The following is a 20,454-nucleotide window of genomic DNA, read 5'->3' on the forward strand; positions in this document are numbered from 1 at the left end:
TTCAAATATCATTAAAAACTATTTTAACTCTTCCCATCATAATTGAAAATACAGTAAATTAAAGGAAAAATAGAAATCAAGAAATAGTGCAAATGAATAATATCCAGAAAATAAATCATTTGCAAAAATCCCTAACTGTTGTGCAAAAATCGATGTTTACATGTAACCTCAAGGCAGGTTTTGTTTTTGGAGGGAACAAGTCGTTGTGTGAGGAGAGAGGAGAAAGGAGGTCTTCAGGATGAGGAGGTCCTCATCAATTTCTGTCAAGAAGGAAGCCATTTTGGACGCTAGGACAGAACAATAGAAAAAAAGAAGATACCAGGGATCATCAAAGGAAGATCGTGAACTTGGTTAGTTTTGTATGCATAAAAATTGATTGTATAACTCTTTTATACATGAGTTATTAAGTTAACTAATTGTAATTATTGTAAATGCCTGTTTCTGATTGCCTAGCAACAACATGCCCTGAGATTAAGAGTCTTTTTATATAATAAAATTCTATTATCCATTAAGTAGTAAAGTTATTAATTTGAACCCAAATTATATCTTAAATATTTGAAAATAGTTTAGAAAACGATAAAAATTCCTTTTATTTTTATTTTTAATAATTTTAAACTATTACAATATATATATGTAATATTAAATTATACTAAATAAATGATACAAACCTATAAAAATCTTCATCACCAGAACCACTTTGTTGTCTCCTACATGTTAACCAAGACAGCTTATAGAATTGCTATAAGGTCGGTAAAATGGAGAGAAAGTTGTCAAAAATAAACTGGTTTAGGTTCTTAAACTGCAGAATTTATTTGGAGAAACTACAAAGGACCTCATTAGATATAAAGAATTTTATTTTGAATTGGTTAATAATTATTAATTGGTAGTTATATTAATGAACTTATAATATTAATATTATTTTCATAAATGCAAATTTGTATTAAAAAAGTTTTAACAACTAGTTGCCTTTGAGTAAACAGGCTGCTAGAAAATAACTACATTATAGCTTTATTTTTATTTGGTCTTACTACTTTTATTCCAAAAAAAAGAATCTTATTTATATTGTAGATGCATTCACAGTAAACAAATCAGTACATTTAGGTATTTTTAGAGGTCTTAATGCATTTCCCTGAAGGTGGTCCATGAGATAAAAATATCTCAAATTAAGGGAAATTAGTTTTTCAAAAAACATAATAAAATAAATGAAAAATATTCAATCAGGAAGTGGTTTGTTATAAAAATAGCTTTACCCTGACAAAATCCACTTTTCCATTTGAGATATCGCCTATGGTAGGTCATGACAGATTTTAGCTACGTTAAAGTCGCAAATTTGATAGGTTTTATAAACAATTTTTGAATAAAACGTGTTAATCAGTCATGATATTAATCGTTATTAATTCTTTTTTCAAAAACATAATAAAATAAATGAAAAATATTCAATCAGGAAGTGGTTTGTTATAAAAATAGCTTTACCCTGACAAAATCAATTTTTCCATTTGAGATATCGCCTAAGGTAGGTCATGACAGATTTTAGCTACGTTAAAGTCGCAAATTTAATTGGTTTTATAAACAATTTTTGAATAAAACATGTTAACCAGTCATGATATTAATCGTTATTAATTCTTTTTTCATTACAATTTATGTTTCAATATAGGTCTATGAGAGTAATAAAAGGCAAGAATTCGATTGGCATGAAAAACTATGTTTAGTTTTTTTAAATGAGTACAAACAGTATCTTCAGACACTAGGATTTGTTAATATACAAATGGCTCCAAGCACTCCATTACAAATGTATGTATTTATTTATTTTAGATTGTTATTTATTTCAACCTCATGAATTTAGTGTTGTTCATGTTTATTTCATGGCATATTATTTTCAGAAATCGAAGTGTGTATAATTCAGGAAAAGGCTCTAAACATTTTCTGCAAAGATCTTTGCTCGGAGGAATTTTAATGTTTGAATTGGCATTATGTGAACCCTTTTTTCATGTCAAATTACATGCCTTAGAATGTTCTCGAATTCAGGGTAAATCTACCCCCTCTCTTATAACACAAGTAAGTTACATGTATTCTGGTTTCTTATATTTTATGCTAAATTTGAACATATGCATACATACATAAACACACATTTATATATTTAATACACTTAAGTTAATACACATTAGTTAATTCTAACTGGAAATCCTCCTTTGTTGCTTTCACAAGTCTATACTATAAATTCTGAAAAAGTGATTTGCATAAAGGACCAATTATTACGGCCTTTCTATTGATTATTGAAAATTGACTTTTTGTGTACTATAAACTGCATAGTTTTGATTTTTTAGTGTTCTCAGCTTTGTTAATACTGATATTTGAGGAACTCCAGGCCAAAATATAGTTAGCCTATTTCTAATTTTCATCAAGCATAATATTAATTTTGAGGTGAATAATAAACTTCAAAGCTCTGTACATGAGTGAAAAGAAAGAATATGATCCAAAACTTTAAATACTTTGTTTTCTTACCAAAAATAATTTACAATCATGTATAAAATAATTTTTTTCTGAAAATGGGTATAACAAATTTTGATTTGGAGCTCATCATATAAGTTTTAACAAATTTTCACCAACTAATACTACAATCCTTATTTGGCAAGATATTATTATTCCATGCTGTTTAGTTTATACTAATGGTAGATATAATTTTACATACTATAAATTAATGATAATTATTGATTAATTATATACCTATGGTTTTATTTTAGATTGTTTTTAATTTTTTGGAAGAAATTGATAAAATGAAGGTTTCAATGCACCTACACTCATTTGCTTATGATTATCATCTTCGATGCCTCCATTCATACATTTCAGATCAGCAATCTTACTTGGAGGCAGATTACCACATAACTAGTTTTCTTGATGATTTTTTAAAATATTATCCAAAAGCTCCAAATTTTGCTCGAAATCTGGCATATTCAGGTATAGGATTTTTTTATAAACTGATTTTATTTATTGTAACTTAGTTAATGGGTATTATTAAATGTTATTTTTTTAGTATTAATAAATAATGTTAGCCTAAAAATATTTTATAGTTTATATATTATATTTAGGGGTCAAATTCTGTTTTGTTTATAACACATTTTAAAATTGTTTACTTGTTATTCATCTAATTTGTTGAATCAATTTTATGGATATATTGTTGTGCCAATATATTTGATTACATTCATGACAATTTTGAGGCTCATTGGTATGCTTTCTATTTTCTAAGAGCCACTTCCAATTATTTCGCTCAAAATGTTTCCACTTTATGTATTAAGTATACTGTTTATATATTTTTTCTTTAATGTTTTAGATAGTCATCTATTTTATTTAAATTAAACTTCACATCCTATAGGTACATTTATTAATATTACTAATAAATCTTTCCTTTTGTATACACATTTCAATCTATTTGTTTGGGTACTATATATATTTTTTAATTATCTTAACATTTTATTTAATTTAGTAGGTATTTTTGATAATAGTTAAATATCTCTAATTATAAGCCTGATTTGTAATTTAATACTTTTTTTAGCAACAATGATTTGAAGTTGTTCACATGTTTTTTCCTGTCGATTTTATGGGAATTGTAGTTATGTTGAATCCTTAGTGAACCTACTCCACTTTAAGCTATTATTTTCCAATTTGGATTCAAGTATACAGGCTGTTTTATATTTATGATTTATAAATGTCTCAATGAATAAGTGGTTGCTTATCTAACTACTGATCATAGAGATTTGTTTTCCATTCCTTACCTTCCTGATTTTTCTTGAAGAGTTTGATAAAAAAGTGTTAACTCGGTTTTAATGACAGGTATTTTAGAGGTAGAATACTAAAATTAAGATAGTATGAAATATAAAGCATGGTTGAATTAGTGCGACAATATGGGAGCAATTTTTTCAGTACAGTTTGCTTATTTCATAAGACTGCAGGTTTATTTGTTTTGTTTTTTTATATATCTTTGTACTACTGTTTTATATATTTTAAGAAATTTCTTTATCACTATAGATTTGTTAATTGGAATTAATACCTATTAATCTTATAGGTTCTTTATGTGTATCTGATTTATCTACCCCAGCTCTTCAACTTTTTCACTATTTGCTCAGTCATGCAACAGATTATGAGATGGAAGTCAAAAGAATGGTATTTAATGAAAAAATGGAAACAGACTCCTCTTCCTCTCAGGTATTTTTACTAATGTTAATTAATTTTAATAATTGTTTTTGTATAGTTTGATTGTTTTTCTATTTCTGATTAATCAGAAATTTTAGTTTTCTTAATGAGCAGTTTTTAGTTATGTTTATTATTATGGCTAGGATTTTCTTGTAATGAAAAATGCTAAGTATCTACATATAAATGTGATAATTTTAAAAGAAATATGTAGGAAATAATGCCATTTATTAGAAACTCATCCATATTTAAATTTTTAAAGGTTAAATTATGTTATATCAGGCCTCTGTGCTGACTTTCAAAAAAGGTTCCACTCAGTTTACATTTCATCTCCTTTTCTCTATTTGTTTCGGGAATCAGCAGCATGTCTTTACAGCCTCGATTTGTTTTTAAGGCATCTTGTAATTCTACATTGCTTTTACATAACATTCTTTATTTTATCTAAGTTCTTGGAATAGTACTCAACCGCCTTCTATCAACTTCCTCATCTGGTAACAACTGGCTGAAGAGGTAGGATCATTTCTGGGTAATTTACGTTGAAAATTTTCATATAACTTGTAGCAATTAAAAAGGTCCTTTTATTATCTCCCAAAATTCAGGCAGTATAGATAGCTTCAGAAATATGTGAGCAAGACATAGAACATAAACAATTTTAGAATAAAATGTTTTTCAGAACTTTCCTTCTTTAATCATGTTTGGAATGCCTTCTAATAAAAACTTAATCTTGTACCACACTATTTGGCCAAAGAAGATTCAAGGAGTCGTTGAAAAACTGTGTCATTATTGCATGATTTTATTTTTTGAAATAATAAATAAAATGATATCGTAGTAGAATAGAATAGAATTTATTTGTTAAAGATTTACAATCTTGTACAAATCATACATGTATAAATAAATTTGTTTCACCCATAGAGTCTAGTTTATCATAACTGTACATTGACTCATTATAAAAACAATAACTATAAATAATAATACTTCATAACATTTTATAATTTAATTAATTTATACCTACATTATCAATGAAACCATAATAAAAAGGAAAAATATTAAAAACAACTGTGATAAAAAGAAAAAACAATTAATTGAACTGGCCAATAACTATGCCTTAATCATAACACTTGATTGGTGTGTAGACCATCACAGCTTAAGGAGTCCAGTGAATTTCATGCTGACATTAAAATTAAAATCTGTACCGCTACAACCCATGAAGAGTCAGGGGTTCAGTACTTTTACTTGACCAATGGTTGTGCAAGGAGGTGATTTGGTCAGAATCACGCTTGACCGCCAGAGTTTTATCCAATTAAGGGTTCTGAATTTATGAGGCTGGGTGGACACCAGGAGGGCTCCAGAACCCACAGGGTTGACTCACGGTTACAGCATAACAGAAAACAATTTCCTGCCCAGCCAGATTCGAACTTGGGTCATTGGAATTAGTAGCATTATGCCTTACCACGGTGACACCGTGGCTCCTGCATGCTGACATTATGAACCAATCAAGTAAATCTTTTAAGTTTTTCTATGTTATCTATTCGAAGTATGTCTTGTATTTTGTGTATATCACTGGGTGCAGAGAAAAATGCTTGTGAATATTTGTGTCTCTTCTATTAACTTTTCACTGTTGTCAGAGAAGGATGTGGGACAGTCTGTGAGAAATGAATTGGTTACAGAAAGTGCAGGTTTCCTGGACTTTGAAGTCGAAACTTTTGTTTTACGTGTAAAGCTTGATTAATTCGAGATTTGAAACTCTTAACTGACTTACTGATCTTAGCTTTTCTATGTTAGCTCTATACATCAAATAGGACTCTGGTATGGAAATAACCAGTTATTTAATAATATATAATATGGAATTGTTCTTGGAGTTTATGGATAAATGGATGTTAATAGATAGGTTATGGTTTTTTAACTTTTCAAATATTTCATCGCTGTATTTTAATAATCCAGTTGGGTATACTTTATCAAACTCCTCTTTACAGCCATAATAAGCAGCTATTGTTCGGACTTGTGTGACCCAATTAAAGTTTATATCAAGATTCTTTGTATCCAGCAAAATTAGTTTGTTGAAGCAAAGTTTTGATAAACTCTCTTCAGGTATGAGGGACAATTTTGACCAATAATTTATAATGTTCATAACTCTGACACTCAAGGCGTTTCGACTAGTTTCGAGATGTACAATGTAGTTAGTTAGCAGTGTTCTTTGGCCACCTAAATAGTTGCTTCAGGAACTTTAGCTGTACAACTTCATTAGCATCTAGATATTTTAAGCTCCACATTTCAGAAGAATACAGAAGGTTTGAAGACACCACAGAATAAAAAAGAGCTATTTGTGTCTCCCATGAATCGCTTCTACCTTTTCGCAAAATCACCAATACTTCTGGATAAAATTCTCAGATACCTTACTAAATTTTCCTGAGGAAGTGATAGGTACTCCTAAGTTAGTATAGGCCTTAGTGTATTCCAGCCTTTTCTCATGCCTATCTTAGTTAGTAAATAACATGTATTTACATGAAAATCCTAGCCTTTCCTATTGTAATATAAAATTATATTTTTTCTAATAATACAGTTTTAGTAAAAGTAAAATAATGTTGGTATTTGTTGAATGGAGTGGTGTTTCTCTAAAAATCTGATCTGTTTATATTTACAAGTTCTACCACCTGGCATCTTACTTTTGATGGGCAGTAACACAATATCCTCTAGTTTAAAACTCAACTCCACATTACTCTCGTGATATTCCTTTAGTCTCAATTTTTTGTTAATCTGTAAATAAATGGCAAAGTTATCACCTCTTAATGTACCAAAATTTACCAATTGGCATTCAAGATGGGTTATCAGCTGATGTAGATATATAATTCAATAACAAATTCAATTCAAAAACATCACAATTGGTACTTCAAATTTAAGTAAAGGTATTTATACAAACAAAGCAAATAAGCTACAAATAAACATTTAACTAGGTCGGTTTTATTAACATCACATTAAAATGTCATAAGCAGCTGTTATGAATATGAATTTGGTAGTTCTGCGAAATATTATAATCAATACTTCAGGTAATGGATTCAAATTACCATAATGCTATTTTGTTTACATAATTTGATCCAGTCTAATTTCATTATGGACGCATATGCATCCACAATATTTTTTTTTCCTACGTCACAGGAAGTGGGCTATTACGCCATTTTCCCTCTTGCAGCCCAATACAATTTTACTCTTCCTCTTAGTTGGTCCGCATCCCGCTCAACATCCTCCAGACCAGCACACGCCAAAAGGTGGTCCCCATCCATGTCTCCCATGTTGGATAGAGGATATTTCAGGGAATCTACGATGCAAATTCGATGGAGGTTTTTGGAGCAAATCATCTCCTGTTACTAGCCAAAAACAGGCCACTCTCTCAGCTCTGCTAAGATTACCGGGGATTCGTTTATCCTTATTCAGTAGGCTCTCCCACTTCTTTCCTTCCGCTTGAACTTTGTGTCTAGCACTTGTTCTGTCCTTACAATAAGAGCTTATAAGTGATTTCACTGTTCTGTAGGAAAGTGGTAGAACAGGCTGGTTCTCTGCACAACCAAGTTTAGCCAACTTGTCAGCTTGTATCCACAATATGAATGTTTGTGATTCTCACAAAATTCAATTTGTTGAGGATTCTCTCTTTTCTGAGACATTAGAAAAAAAAAATATGGAGCATCCTATTATGCATATTATGTTTTCTTTCTTAGTATTATTACCTTCATAACAAAATTTGTTTCTTAAATTAATTACTCCTTTTATTTCCTAATACAATATTCATTACAATTATCTTTGTGCTAAACACAAAAATACAATCAAAAATTTATTTTTGATGAAAATACCAAACTTTTGGTTTATTTATAGTTTTTAACTTGTGTTTTAAATTTTATTCCTTATTTTTAGGAATGTGAATATGTTCTTGTAAAGGTTGGGCCAGCACCTGTTGTTACATACCGAGAAACCCATGATATTAAGCATATAGATGATTTGGACATGACATTAATAATTACCTATGATAGGTCTAGTAGAAATATTGCGATTAAACTTCACTATTATATAGTGCTTACTACAAACAGGTAAATTGATAGTTTTATCATTTATATAAAGTTTTAATTTTACTATTATTTTAGGTTTTAATGTAATTTCGATTTTAATCAGGTTCTATTTACTTTGATAATAAAAAAAAATATCTATAATTAGTAACTTTCATTACCAATACAAATTATATGTTCTATAGGATTCAGCTTTTATATTTATTTGTTTATATCTGTACATTAATCAAAATATGTTGGAATAACCCTTGCAATTGACCTCTTTTATTACTCATTTGAACACCACTTTTCATTCAATAGACTTAAAAGTCTGAATGCTTTCCTCCCAGGATAATGATGGTGGTTCAGTTTAAGTTGTATGTGTGTGTATGTATATTTATTTATTAGAACGTGTATGATATCACAACTACTCATTAACATTTTATATTGTCTAAGCTTCTTATTACCATGAAAATATTTGTTGCTACAAAGCTTGAATAATTTTAATTTATTTGTTTGGAAAAATATTTAAATCTAATGTCACAAAGTACTAAGATTGTAAAACTAATATTCATCTAACAAAGTCCATTTATCTTTTTAAATGTGTTTAACGAATCTCTTCTAAAAGGTGTTTAGTTTTTATATAACATGCAATGTTGTTTTTCAAAGCATTCACACCCTGTGCTTTAAACTGTCCAGGTTGTTATATACAAATCCAAAGGTAATGAGTATATTTTATTTCTTACACATTTATAAACACTTGGAAAAATGAAGTTTGTTTCTTTACCTCTGTTCATTTTGACTTTGTATGTACTAATCATTTCATAGAATATATTTGTAGTAACTTCACTGATAGTTCTGAAAGAGAAAAAATGATTAGATTTTCATGTAGTTATATCATATATTTTTTTGTAGTTATTTTGTATTTTATTTTAATTACTCTGATATTGTTGAAAAAAAAATCTTTTTAGGTTCTTTCTTTATTTCTGTTGTATGAGATATAATTTTATTGTTGACATTTTGGACAGTTAATTTATTACTACAAAAATACTTTTAAAAAATTAGAACAAAAATATACTTCATTGTTCCTTGGTGTTTATAAGAGTCCAGCATATTGATGTAAATATATAGCTGGGCAGTTAATATTATAAGTTAACTTTAATTCAATATTATCATTTATTTCAATATTCCTTGTGCTAATAATTGGACGTAAATTAGTATTCTTGAAATGAAAAAAAGTCATATTAGTATGACAATTTGTCAAATTGCTAGAGATCTATATCCTAAACTGGAAATGGAATGGAAACTTGGAAAGTTTTGTAATGTATCTACACTCAGTTGTCTAAATGCTCAAATTAATACAAATAACACAGAGGCCTTAAATAGTACAGAAACTGAGACAAGTCAACTTAATAATTCTACAGAATGTATTCAGGACACAGAACATCTTGGAATAAGGTAAATTGTTAAATTTTTCAACCACAGGTGTTGCTTTGTGTTTTGTCCGCTTAATACTGTCCATAAGTAAAAAAGCTGGCATATGTTGAGTATATATAGTTAACATTGAACTAAAAGGGATGGTACATGTATACACACACATATATATATATAAGCTCAGATATATAACCATGAAAATAGTTCAAAATTCTTAAATTTGCTGTATATTTTGAGAAAGTTTTAGTTCAAAATGTTTAAATTTTAATACCAAACATTTTTCAAGATAATTAATAATGAATTTAAAATGCACTTATTTAATTAATATTTTACTCTATACAGCTTATTTAAGGTAATTTATATTTATAATTATAATTTACAAATGGTGTCTGTGAATGTGTGGGAATTTAAATATATTGGTATTATTATCTAATATTTTACTCAAAATCTTTTTACTTATTAAATTTTAATATGGATATTTTTTAACAAATTGATTGATCTATACATAGTAATTTATGTTGTATAGTGTTGTTCCTTTTTTCTCTAATATTACACCTCATTGCATAATTTTATCCAATGACTTTAAATATTTAAAAGAGTAATGTCAAAGCTGATAAGGATCTTAATATACATATCAACATTATGTTGGCCCTTATTTTTTCAACTTTGCATAAGTTTAGTTCCCACCATCCTATTTTGTTCCAATAAAAAAATTACACCAAGATACACAAAAAAACAAAGATACATGCAAACTTTTAGCTCAGTTGGACAACTGCATCGCAACCCTCATCAAATGAAATCTAGAAATTTTCCCCCTGAGTAGTTTTTTAGATAGTTTTTTTTTAGTTATTTCATTTTTTGGCGAATTTGCATTGTTTGTGACTTTCATTCTTGTTACAATTTTTATCCTGCTGAAAATGTTACTTTCTGTGACTTTTTATGATGATGATTAATTTGATATTCTAATGAAGATGGAGTTACAAGCATAACCAGTCTACAATTGTAATATGTTCATGTGGAAATAGACTATTATTATTAATTTTGTAGTTTTATTTTACAGAAAACTTTCTCTAGAACTACAGGAAAAGGAAAAGAAAACAAAGATATATACTTTTTTTTTTAAATTATGAACTATTTTCTTGATATTTCTCATGTAGATGTGTTTGGATGAGAATTTGAAAAAATAAAGAGGATTAGAATTTCTTAATGCTTCAATGACAAAAAGGATTACAGGACTCTATAGTTGGAATAAATATAAAAACAAAATTCAAGGAAGGAAGATTAAAGGCAGTGTTCTTTGGAAGCTGCCTGAAAAAAAAAATTATGAAGAAATGGAATGACAATTTGATACATTAAAAATACACTATTTAAAATCAAACAGCAGTGGTGGTGAAGTGAAAATTCTTCTGTCATTGATTTATAAATCTCAGCAACTACTACAGCACCAGCAGCAGTTCTAGAAACTCAAAGTTCTTTAAAGTTGGTTAATAGGTGCAAAGTCATTGATAGAATTGCAGTTCACATATTAATAGCTGTTGTAAAACCTTTTGGGTTTGATAATAAGAACCTGATTATAAATAAAACTTGTGGTCAATGCTTTAAAAAAAAAAAATTGGAGAAGTGAGACTGCCAAGAGTAAATGTTACATTGAGATAATAAGTTCCTCCTAGAAGTTGTACATGCTTAATTGATTAATAGACTTGCATTGTCTGATAAAGTTAGCTCTACCACTCTCTGCTTTTATGAACATCACCTTTCTACACAGAAACAACAACGAGGATTGTTTAAGATAACTATGATCGTTCTGAAGAACATGATATCATTTCACATACCAGGAGCTTTAACTCCTGTTACAAAAGCTAAGTAACATAGTAGGTTCATGTTTAAGGCAAAATGAATGTACTCAAGATTTCATGATTCAGTTATCAGACAGGGAGAGGAAGTCTTTAAAATGATCATTTATTTTTCATCCTCAAGCCTGTTTACTATCAACAGAAGCAATTAAATCACCTTATCATGATTTCCTTTTGATATATAAATTGATAAACTCTCAGAATATTGTTCCAGAAATCATTAAGACTGCTGTTAACAATTTTTCAAAACATCTCTGATACTTAGCTTATGAAACTGTGTTTTATTTCAGGAGAATGTTTAAACTATGGTTAAGATAAATCTAGTGTAACTTTTACTGTAAGTGGACAAAGATGAAGAAGAAAAAAAATCAACAATAGACAGTACATTCTGCACCAAAATGATTTTAGGAAATAAAGTTACGGAAAAAAAAAAAGATTATTTGAAAAATTACTTTCTGAATGAAAATTCCAAATCTTCATGGTCAATGAGGGTCATCTCGCAGTTTTCGTATCCAGCAAACATTTTGTAGATCTCTTTGTTTGTTTATTGTAATAAGATATGGTAGTGGGGGCTAAACTTTTAGAAAGTTTAAAAAAAATAAGGGCCACTCTAATCCACAAGCCTGGCAAATATGAGTCCAATTTGTCAAACAACTGGATTTGTTCTTGCTCCCTATATTAAATATAATACCTGTAATTTGTAAGATAAACTATAATAGATGTCATATAGTCCTCATAAAAGCAGAACCTCAGGATCTGGATGGTACACCATGTATTATACATAAAATGACTTATCTCACAGGTTTTTGACACCTCCAATTGTCAAGGTTTTCCCCTTGGTCTTGATTCCAAAGTGTGAGGGAGAATTATGAAACCTTTCTGTATATTGTCTGATAAGTCCTCTGGATACCATCGGGTAGGCTTTTAAGAAATGTTTTATATAATAACAAGTTGCTGAAGTGTATCAAAGAAGTAGTAGTTCATGCAAGGAAAAAGTTTGTATTGCAGAAAAAAATCTTCATTGATTATTGACATCATTAGCTTGGTGTTGAGACTTCCCAGATGGCTTTTGCCAGAAATAAAATAAAAAATAATACAAAATATCTGAAATTGACCAATAAGTTATCCTGTTATGTGATAGCAAGGCAACCATCATGCCACCACTCAAGCTGATTGTTAGTGATGGAAGAAGGAATCCAAGTGACTTCTTATAGTATTGTTTATAAATTTTCAATTCTCTGGAACTCAAGGAAATAAATAATAGAAAATTTGTGGCTCTAATTCTAAAGAGACTGAGGTTTGATGAGAATGTTTAGAATGATACAATCTTACCACAAGAATAGCTCCTTCACAAAGTAATAGGAATTCCCATGGAGGAAGGGAAAAGATGTATTGGGAGATGAAGATGTTTTTTTACCCTTGTAAGAGAAAAAATATAGCAGAATATGGAATACATCATGCTATTTTTACTACAATTCTGCTGTGTATTTGTGTAATGCCTATTTTTAATGGAGAATATCTAATTCATTGTAATGCTTTCAGTTTTGTTTCTATGAATGGCATATCATTTCTAATTATTTGATTAATATTAAGTTACTCTTTTTTTTTAATTTGCTTAGAGAGGACTGTGTATTATCAAATTCTCATTTAATTTTGTGTTTTTACTCAGTTTTACTTAATAATAATCAAAATGGGTTGATTATATGTATATAGAGAACTTCGTTAATTAATGTGCCACAAAGGTTTTGGGACTGATTTTTATAGTGGTTGTGAAGAAGGATAAAACCTTAATAAAATTCCACTATAAATTTAGTTACAATGATAACATAAAATATTGTTATTGATTTTAATAATAATTTAAATTTAAATGTTCACTATTTTTTATGTTCACAGTATAATTACTCAATAGATACAACTAGTTAATAAAAATGTGAAACTATTTCAACTACTGTACTCCTGTATATTGGCTTTTGGTTTTTAATGTAAATTCTATTAATATAAATGATTATGATATTAATTTAGTGAGTCATAAAAAATGACCAATTTCATTTTATTGAATATTGAAATCCCCTGGCATTATTTTTTTTTTTTCAGATCTTGTTACGGTTGATGTCAATTGAATACCTAGGTTGTACTAAATCAATTTACAAACAGAATGACCTAATCTTGCCTTCAATTTATCTTAACAATTGGTTTAATTATATGACAATGAAATTTAGAATATATGTATAATGTATTACACTATAATTGGAAATCGCTCTTCGACAATAGATTCCCAATGAGCAAGCACATAAAAATTTGTCAACATCTAGATGAACATCAACTCGTTAAAATAATGTTACTTGTTATGAAAAGTGGATAAGAGATACCCTAAAACCAAAAAACAATGGTTAGACTGCAATCAGCCTCCTGTGCTGGTCACTATGCTTGGTCAATTTGAAAAAAAGACAATGCCCTCTGTATTAAGGAATTACGAAGGTATAATTTATTATGAATTCAGTCCAGAAAGTCAAGAGTCAGAACTTAATAGTGATCAGTTACAAAGAATGTATCATGTTGTCCTCCAGCATTACCCAGAGTTAGTAAACAGAAATTTGGTTCTGTTCAATTAGATAAAGCCTGACCCCATACTTTTCATTACAAGAAACAGAAAAAGAAAAAAATCAGAACTGGGTGAAATTGAGATTCTTCTTCATCCTTCTTTTTGTACAAACTTAAGAAATTCTGACGATCTTCTTGGAAATAATTTTGACAAAGTTGTAGAATTCTTCTGTTCAAAATCCGAAATGGTATTACAAATGAATTTGATTGTTAGTCTTGAGATGGCAGTAAATAATAGGATATATGCTTAAAATATTTTTTAAAAAATGGTCATTTCTTATGAATCATCATATAAATATTTCCTATAAGTGTGAAATATACTTAATCCTGTTCTCCATTAATATTTTTCTGCTTACTTTGATTTAGTTTTGTTTTTTCAACTTCTTTCTTTATGTAGGAAATGTTCTTCTTTTAGTAAATTCATTTGAACACTTAAGATTATAATTTTTTTTCTCAATTTTTGGTAATAGTGATCATTCATTCATTAGGTTTTTGAAAACTACATTTCCTTTACTTGCATGGTAATAGGTTAATGGTGGTTTGGCTAAAATAATTGGTAATAGGTGCTAGAAAAAAAACTATTGGGTTAAACTACTGCTGTCGCTCATTTTTCAAATTTTTGTTACTATCTGGAAAACATAGCCTTAAAGAAACCAGAAAAGATTGTGTGCGGTTTTTTGGCGATTTATGGTTTCAGAGCGCATTGGGTCAAAACAGAGACCAATATGAATTTGTTCTAAAATTTAATTTACAATCTGAATCTGTAAAAAAAAAAAAAGAGTCAGGTTCATATGAAGAATATTAGATAATTAACAATACCCTCAAAAGATAAACCAATTTTGTGTAACAGTGAAAATCTAAGTAAAATTTAAATTTTTTTAGAGATATGAGTCGTAAAAATTTTTACTGGGACATTTTGTTTATAAAACATAAGGTTGTTTATAAAACATATTTAAATGGATTATTAAATCATATCGCAACTTTAAAATCCTGTCCACATTTCAGTATTAAGTGGCCTTTTAGGATCCGATAATAATAGATCTTATCAACATTACTTCTTTTATCTAATAAAAATGTCCTATTCAGGATTCAATACAGTCATTATTAGTCCAGAATATTTATTTCATTATTTCTTGTTATATTTTATGTTTGCATTTGTGCAACTGTAATTTCCTTGTAAACTTGGATGCTGTCTGGACATCATATGAAAGGAAATTTTTAATTTCTTAGGACCAGTTGCTGGGTTAAGAGTTAGGCTTATTTCTTGTACAAGTCTAGTTCCATTATTCTTGAAATGAACTGTTCTCCAGTCAGGATTGACTCGTGATTAAAATTGATTTAGAGCTGGTTTATTGAATGAAAATCATCTATATATTTTTAATTCTTGAGTAGGTTAGTTTAGGTCAAATCTAAAACTACTTTCAACTCTCAACTCTGAAACCAGCTTTTAATGTCTTAAATTCAATTTTACCTATTATTGTTGCAGCTATTATTATTGTAAGGTTTATTAATAATTAACTAATGTCAGGTCCCTGTGATTCAGATTTTTGAATGGCATGAATCAGGGAGTAACAAACCCTAGTATAATGTAGAAGCATGATCATTAACCATAACTGAAATATTTTATATATTAGTAATATTAATAACTGTGTATCTATTTATTTAGTGATTGTACATCTATCTATTTACAAGGAGAAGATGGTTGGGGGTGCGGTCAAAATGAAATACAAATAAGTTAATATAACTTATTTGTGTCTCATTTTGACCGCACCCCCAACCATCTTCTCCTCCTACAAGTCATCCACGGTCAACTATCATAATTATGAATCTATCTATTTAAATGATTGTTAGCTAATTTATTCAAGTCATTAGTGATTTTTTGTTGCTTGATACCTAGGAACAAAATTGGAATAAAATAAAAAAAAAGTAATAATGAAGTGTGCTTTCATATTTTAGTTCATTTTTATTATTTATTGAATGAATAATATTTGTTAGCTGATTCCGCTTTTTTATGATTTTATCAATTATGATAAATAAATAAATAAATGATGACATTAGGTTTTTCAAAGTATAATTTTATTAGAACAAAACTTCACTTTATTTTCAAAATTACAAAAGGTCCATCAAACTGTGGAAAACCTATCATTGGCCATTCAATAATGCAAGAAACTAAAATTTCCTTTTTGATTGTACTAAAAGCTGTTTTACCACATTGTCCGACTTCCTTGTGTTTTTCAGCCTCCTCACCCCCAACATCAATCTAATTATTGGTACGCTGAAACTGTTAATGTACAAAAACTTATTATTCCAGTTTTTAAAAATATTTTTGTATATATGTATGATCTTTAAGTCCCCTCTTTAAAACCCTTTTCTGAAGCAGCTGTTTTCTGTCGACTTTAGTCTTTATACAATCTTCCTCATATAGTATCATGGCATTTTTCCAAGAAACCAAAAAACAGTTTCATATGAGATAATAGATCAAATAAATTTACTCTACCAAATGTCTCTAAAACATGTGTATTATAAACATTGCACAGTTCCCCAATTTTCACAATTCCCTACATAATAGCCCATTAGAAAAAGTTGAGGCAAAATTACATGCATACTAGTCTGATAAATGAGTTTATAAAAGTTACTTCCTTTTTAAAATAAGGCCTTTTAGGAGAAATGTTATTCAGTCCTTACAAATCTATATGGAAATACCTATTGAGCACTGTCTCCGATAAGGGCCATAAAGGAATAATTGAGATATAGAAGTGCGTTGGGTGTCCTGAGGCAACCTCTAAAAGATTTAGCCACTCTCATTTGGCAGAATAACCACTAAAAAGGAAAATAGCTTTAAAAAGTTGTTACCACTAATTTCACCCCACTGTTATCCCCCATCTCATTTTATGGTTGCTTATTAAATGTTGGGAACTGGTGATTTTCTAAGTCTGCTTCTTAGTTATTACTTTGAATAGAAATTCTTGATGATTATTTCCAATAATCCTCTATCATTTCTATGGGTTGTCCTACTGGTAGGAAAATGAATTATTATTATTGTTTTCAATGCATAAAATATTTTCAAAAAATAGTCCTTGAACTCTGTATTTCTCAATCTGAAAACTTGATTCTGTTTTATGTTCTACATATCTTTTTAGATTTTATCATTCCCCTTTCCCTGAAAACTATTTCTGAAATATAAAGATATCTTGATTGATTTAAATTTTTGTTTGTTATGTTGATAGTTAGAAATATATTCACCTTTTTTTCATAACAAAATAAGTATTGTCTAATCGCTTAATACATTATGAACATCGAATACTAGAAATTATTTTTAATAATAATGGTAATTGATATCATTTTTCCATATGAAACTGCTTAGTTATTATCGTTTAGATTTCATTCTATTTATTTCTTGGTTGTTCTTTTTGCTTATATTGTTTGAAAAGAGGCTGTAGAAAAATATATAACATTTTCTCAAAAACAGTTATCTTAAACCATATTAAAATTCAAAAAGTTATCTTAAAACTGATATTTTTTAAATTAAATACGTAAGTCAATTTATATATCAGGTTATTTAGTATATGAAATAACTGCATTAAAACAGTAATTTGATGAAATATATTTACTCAACTTTGGATTGCTAAAATAACATTTTTACTGAAAAAAAGTGTATTGCGATTTCTTCCTTAATTTCATTTTGTTTGTCTTAGTTCTAATGTTAAACTTTTTTTATTCATTTATATACTTCTTTATGGAGTAGTAATTTATTTTTAAATAACAAAATATTTGTTTAGGTAATTATTATATTTATTTTATAGGCAGGAAGCAGTTAATTATTTAGGATATTACTCTTCTCATGAGCAACTGATGCATGGAATTGTGTTAGAGGAAGCTACTGCTGCTCGAAAAAACATTGAATCTATGATTAAGAAAGGTTCAGTAGACTGCAGGGTACATCTTCTATGGAACAAACTCCTCTCTAATTCATCATCAGTATGTTTATATTATGGAATTCTCTTTATGGTTTTTAATTATATATTTATACTTTTTTCTCATAAATAGATATTATTTATTTATATTATATGCCTTCCATTTCAGATGGGAATGATATGATTATCAATTTAAAAAATTAATTGTAAATTACTGCATCAGTTATTACTATTTATCTCCATTTCCATTTGTCTTTTAATTTATCCTGTTTATATTTATTTAATTTTCTATATGCCATCTTATACTCATATATTGTTTTGCAACTTGTCTATTAAAATCTATTGAAAACCTGCAATTTCGCTCGAAAAGTTTACTTTCAATTCAAAGGTTTTTACTGTTTTGAGTTTCTTTCTAACCGCCACTTGGAACATCTTTGATGCCACTTGGATTTGCTGGTCTCTTGAAAATCTCACTTTTTCTATTTTATTACTTTAATTTTTTGTCAACTTTGATGTTTGAATAATTGAGGGCTACAACAGTGCTTTATTTATCACTCATCATCAATCATGTTAATGTTGTGCCTTTGATGCATCTTTTAGTGCTCTGCAGATCTGGTTCTCCCTGAGATTAGGCAAGGACCATATAGTCACAATATTGCTGCTACTGTATTCTCCATACTTCATCTTCAGCAGCCCTGAGGTTGTGGTTTTCCTTATGATTTGGTACATTTATCATTAATGATCTCACTAATCTCTACCATCTCTGTTGGTTTTAAGGCTCATATTCCTTCCCCTCTCTGTTCCTGAGGCTTCTGATGCTTCTGAGGTTTCTTCACTAGAGGACTCACTAGGTCTATAGTCCTCTCGTCTTCTCCGCCATATCCGCTTAAAATTTATTTCCATTGGTTCTCCTGGTCCCGTCTCTGCCCTTCTGTACATATAAGGGCACTGTCGTGCTATGTGACCTTCATTGCCGCACTCAAAGCACCTAGTGCGGGGGCATTGGGCCACCAGGTGTCCTACTTTTCCGCACCCATGGCACTTCCTGCCTTGTTTCCCTCCTCCATTGCGTATTCTGTCCTGGTTCGGTCGTCTTTCTCTACCTGTACCAGTATCCCTGGGTTTTCTTCTCTTCCATGGTGTTGACGGATATCTTGGTGTTTGAACGTGATGGGGGCATTCTTCAGTCCGAAGGGCATCCTCATAAATTCGTAATGCCCCCTTTCGAATGTAAAAGCTGTCTTGTGGTGATCCTCCGGGTGCATCTTGATTTGGTGGTGTGGTAGCCGGCCTTCAGATCTAAAGTACTAAAGATCGTTGCCACACCCAGTCTATATAAGATATCTTGTAATCGCGATATCGGATACCTCGTCTGTCGTGTTCTCATCATTAAGGCCCCTGTAATCCAAATACTACCCTATACGTTTCTCCCTTGTCTTTCGGTTTGCCCTTCTTCCGCACTGCCCATATGATGATACCCAGTTTCTTTAGATTCACTAACTCTTCCCGGATATGCTTTCTAAGCGCATGTGGATACCTCCTCACTTTTATGTAATTTTATCTTGTTTCAGAGGGATTTGGTGCAGTTTGTCCGGTCGCCACCAGGTGTCCAACTTTTCCGCATCCGTGGCACTTCTGTTCTTCCTCTGTTGCGTGTTCTGCCCTAGTTCTGTCGTCGTACCTCTGCCTTGGCCTCTGTCTCTACCGCTATCTCTAGGTTCTCTTCTCCATGGTGTAGATGGATTCCTGGGTTAGTGAAAAGAAACTCTGTTCCATCCCCCGTCATCGACGTCCATCCTCACATCTTCCTCTCTAGGGCTTGCGTCGATCATTTCCTGGGTGCATTCCACAAAAATGAGATCCCTAGGTAATCCTTCCCTTTTATTAGTTTCTTTAGCCAGTTTTACTTTCATTACCCCATCGAGGAAATTCATCCGCCAACTGACGACGTCCGCTACCTGAGTCTCCCTCATTTTTTCTGTGACGAGGTTAAATAGGCCTAACAGCGTTGCTGCATATTGTCCGTTGGATTGTCGGGACTGAGGACCCGCCGGGGTGGTTCTTGGAACTTGTAGGACTGCCTCAGTAAGTGCTATGGTTGTGATTGGTTATCACCATTAACCATCTCGATTACTTTTAAAAAATGTAGCAATATAAAGAGAAAGAAAAAGAAAAAAAGAATCCTTGATCAGAGAACAGAGTTCACAAAAAGAGAGAGAGATAACAAAAATCTTCGAACAGAGTTTCTGGGTCTCGGCACCACTTACGAGCACTTGGACTGAAAGACTTAAAAAAAAGAAAAAAAAAAAAGGAAATAAAAGAAAAAAGGTAACAGAATTATAACGCATGCTACTGCTTAATTATCTCTGTGATGCTCCTTATACAGATTAGTTAGAATTAGAGTTGTATACAGGTCTTGTCCAACCATAACTTATA

The 20,454-nt window shown here is 30.0% G+C and overlaps 1 protein-coding gene across 6 annotated transcripts in view; it reads left to right on the plus strand.

The window, feature by feature from the left end:
- LOC106679968 (KICSTOR complex protein SZT2) overlaps positions 1 to 20,454 on the plus strand; it is a 240,391-nt gene that overhangs the window by 212,550 nt on the left and 7,387 nt on the right. For 5 of the 6 annotated variants that reach the window (XM_067050326.1, XM_067050327.1, XM_067050328.1 and 2 more), the window contains 7 exons: positions 1,655 to 1,791; positions 1,881 to 2,055; positions 2,742 to 2,955; positions 4,061 to 4,200; positions 8,089 to 8,261; positions 9,489 to 9,674; positions 17,908 to 18,082. In XM_067050326.1, the coding sequence (XP_066906427.1) occupies positions 1,655 to 1,791; positions 1,881 to 2,055; positions 2,742 to 2,955; positions 4,061 to 4,200; positions 8,089 to 8,261; positions 9,489 to 9,674; positions 17,908 to 18,082 (1,200 nt within the window). The remainder of the gene's footprint in view (positions 1 to 1,654; positions 1,792 to 1,880; positions 2,056 to 2,741; positions 2,956 to 4,060; positions 4,201 to 8,088; positions 8,262 to 9,488; positions 9,675 to 17,907; positions 18,083 to 20,454) is intronic. The other variant, XM_067050330.1, reaches the window with a different exon arrangement.

Source organism: Halyomorpha halys, unplaced genomic scaffold (assembly GCF_000696795.3).
Source record: "Halyomorpha halys isolate HHAL.00 unplaced genomic scaffold, Hhal_1.1 Scaffold237.1, whole genome shotgun sequence".
In the NCBI taxonomy this organism is placed as follows: domain Eukaryota; kingdom Metazoa; phylum Arthropoda; class Insecta; order Hemiptera; family Pentatomidae; genus Halyomorpha; species Halyomorpha halys.